A 2,563-nucleotide genomic window follows, 5' to 3' on the forward strand; every position below is an offset into this window, starting at 1 on the left:
CGGTATGTTTTTATTCTTGGGGCGTACCCAGGCGTCCTTCAAACTGGGCGGCGCCACCGGGACTGGCGCCAGACGATCCTCTCTTCCCGGCTTCTCTCGTCCCCATTGGCGCATGTTTTTCTCCTTTTTCTTCCTTATCGGGAACCTTCTTCCGAAGTCAGTGGTTTCTGGCCTGGCTATCCCCATGGCAGTGCACTTTCCATACGGTGTCGGCTGGATGATTGGTTTCTTTGTAATCGTCGAGCTGTCCGGCGTCGGTAATAAGGGGGCTATTATCACTATGGTTGGCAACTTGGCGTCTCCATTCGCACAGGCCTTGACGCTCGTAATTAACCAGCCTCTTAACTTAACGACAGCTCGTATCCAAGCTGACGATAACTCGATCCGAACGGACCTCACGTACGCGGTGCTGATCATGTATGGCATGACGATTTTTTCATGGTCCTTCCTTGTGTTCCTGCCTCCCCAGAAGAAAGAGACGCAGGAGCTGCTTCGTACGGGCGGAAGTAGCAAGATTCTTGGAGGCCTCACAGTGTTCTACGTTATGTTCGCGTTCATCTGGTACCTCATGACGAACATCATGGCTATGTACGAGTCCACCTCGTGTTTGATTATTGCTGGTGGCAAGGAATGCTAAAAAAGCATACTACGTGTCTAAGAGAGAAGCTAAAATACAAGTGTCGTTTAATCCGTGTAAACTCATGCTTAAAGATACGAGTGGCCTTGGCATCATCTCGTATTAACACATTTTGCATGCAGTAAAACACTTCTTCCAAGTAGTCACTACAGTGAAAACTGTTTTAAAGTTTTAATAGTAGTACTGCATGTCGCTTATGTCGCTGCTAGTACTACGAAGTTCTACAAAAGTACAAAATAGTACTGTACTGGCAAGATGAAACCCAACACCAATTCACAACTTCTCACCCAATTATCCAATTTATATGAGCTTTTTTTTGTTGGAAAGATAGCGATTACTTCTCTTAAGTAGTCATAATCATCCTTGAATATCTGCTCAAATGCACATGCTACACTTAATCGAAAAGTGCGTGTCTTTCGTTCCGCCCAAAAAAATCGAGGCTATGTTCTTGACATATGGCATCAGATGTTTTGGTCCTTACAAACTTTAGTATTACAATCAACAATGCTCTTTTTACTCATTTCTATGCACATTTGATCCTAGGAAGTGGGGCTGTCGGCGATGCGTTTAACACTGCATGCAGCAATCCCTACGCTGCTCCTGTAGCTAAAACCAGCTTCTGCAGATCTGTTGCATTTCAAGCTGCATTCTGGCGTAAAGCTTGTCACTTTAGGCTTCTTTGTTTGTTAAATATCGCAAGAAATGCTCGGTGCATGCATGATCAGCATCAATTTTCCGCAGACGTTTGAGCGTCCACCATTTTAATAAAAGACAAGAAAGTCAAACAATGTGTGTTTGTCTGTGATCTCTGTGCTACCCTGTTTCCTTTGCGGGTCTGCCGGCATTAATCCGATAATTACTTTTGTATTTATGGGCAAAACAAAAAAATGGTGTTGGGTTTCATCTTGCCAGTACAATATCGAAGTAGTTCAAGCACCCTACCGTCTTACCCCGCATATAAGGCATATGTGCTGTAAATGAATACAACACTGCTGGTGTGTTATATTCGTTTACAAAGCCTATGTGTTGTACGACGAACAAATTGTTTGACTTTGAAGAAGCAAGTTTGTGGGTCCTGGAATCTGGCTTGGTCGTTGAGGTTTGACCCTCCTACGCGATCGGGTAGGGCTCAAACCCGCCTGCGTGCAGCTCACATGATGTTGTGATTGGTAGCGGGTCTTTTCTTTCTGTTGTGGCTGCGTTGTATACGGAGGTTTTGCTTGTTAATATTATGAATTCTACTATTGTTTTTTTATAAGAATCGTTTGCACAAATGCATTACATGTAATCACGTGTATTATATTATGTATCCACCTACTTTCACTGCGAAATATGATCCGGAGCAAACCAAGCACAGCGTTTTCAGAGGATTTTCAACCGTTTACGAGAATTTGGACACCAGCTTGTTGTCCTTTTCAGCAGTACGTACCTATAGCTACGTCGCTCAGCACTCATGGCTGTGTAAATTATAAAATAAGAGAGCTAAAGCCAAACCGACAAGTTTGTTCAAAAGGGTGGTTGGTTGGGAGCTCTCAAAGAATATTCATTGGTTGGTACAGCCTTGTGTTTTAAGTAGGTCCCAATCTCTTTCGGCTGCTCCTTCGCCGAGTGGACTTCCGGTAGCGTCAGTTCCATCTCAGCCGAGTTCAACTGCATCACGGCCGGCTTCGGTCACTCTGCTAAGCGCTCTTACACTCCGGCTGGCGACGTTACGGACCCGGGCCTCGCAAGCAGTTTCCAAGGATTGTCGTTTGACTCTTCACATGGCTCAACTCCGCGAGGTGTCATTTATGCATTTCGGCTCAGCCCGTTGTTAAAATGCATTATTGGATACACTGAGCGGAGGGGTGCAGCTGGAGCTCGTAGGTGGCAAGAGTCGCATGACGCCCACGCCGTGTTCCCTTGACGGCATACGAGCTTCATGAC

General features: G+C 45.4%; 1 protein-coding gene across 1 annotated transcript; it reads left to right on the forward strand.

The window, feature by feature from the left end:
* Positions 1 to 184: 184 nt before the first annotated feature.
* Positions 185 to 637, forward strand: PITG_22096 (uncharacterized protein; the record flags this gene model as incomplete). The annotated part of the gene is made up of 1 exon (XM_002894675.1): positions 185 to 637. The coding sequence occupies one exon, from the start codon at positions 185 to 187 to the stop codon at positions 635 to 637; it is 453 nt and encodes a 150-aa protein (XP_002894721.1).
* Between the last annotated feature and the right edge of the window lie 1,926 nt (positions 638 to 2,563).

This window comes from Phytophthora infestans, genomic scaffold (assembly GCF_000142945.1).
Source record: "Phytophthora infestans T30-4 supercont1.1300 genomic scaffold, whole genome shotgun sequence".
NCBI classification, from domain to species: domain Eukaryota; phylum Oomycota; class Peronosporomycetes; order Peronosporales; family Peronosporaceae; genus Phytophthora; species Phytophthora infestans.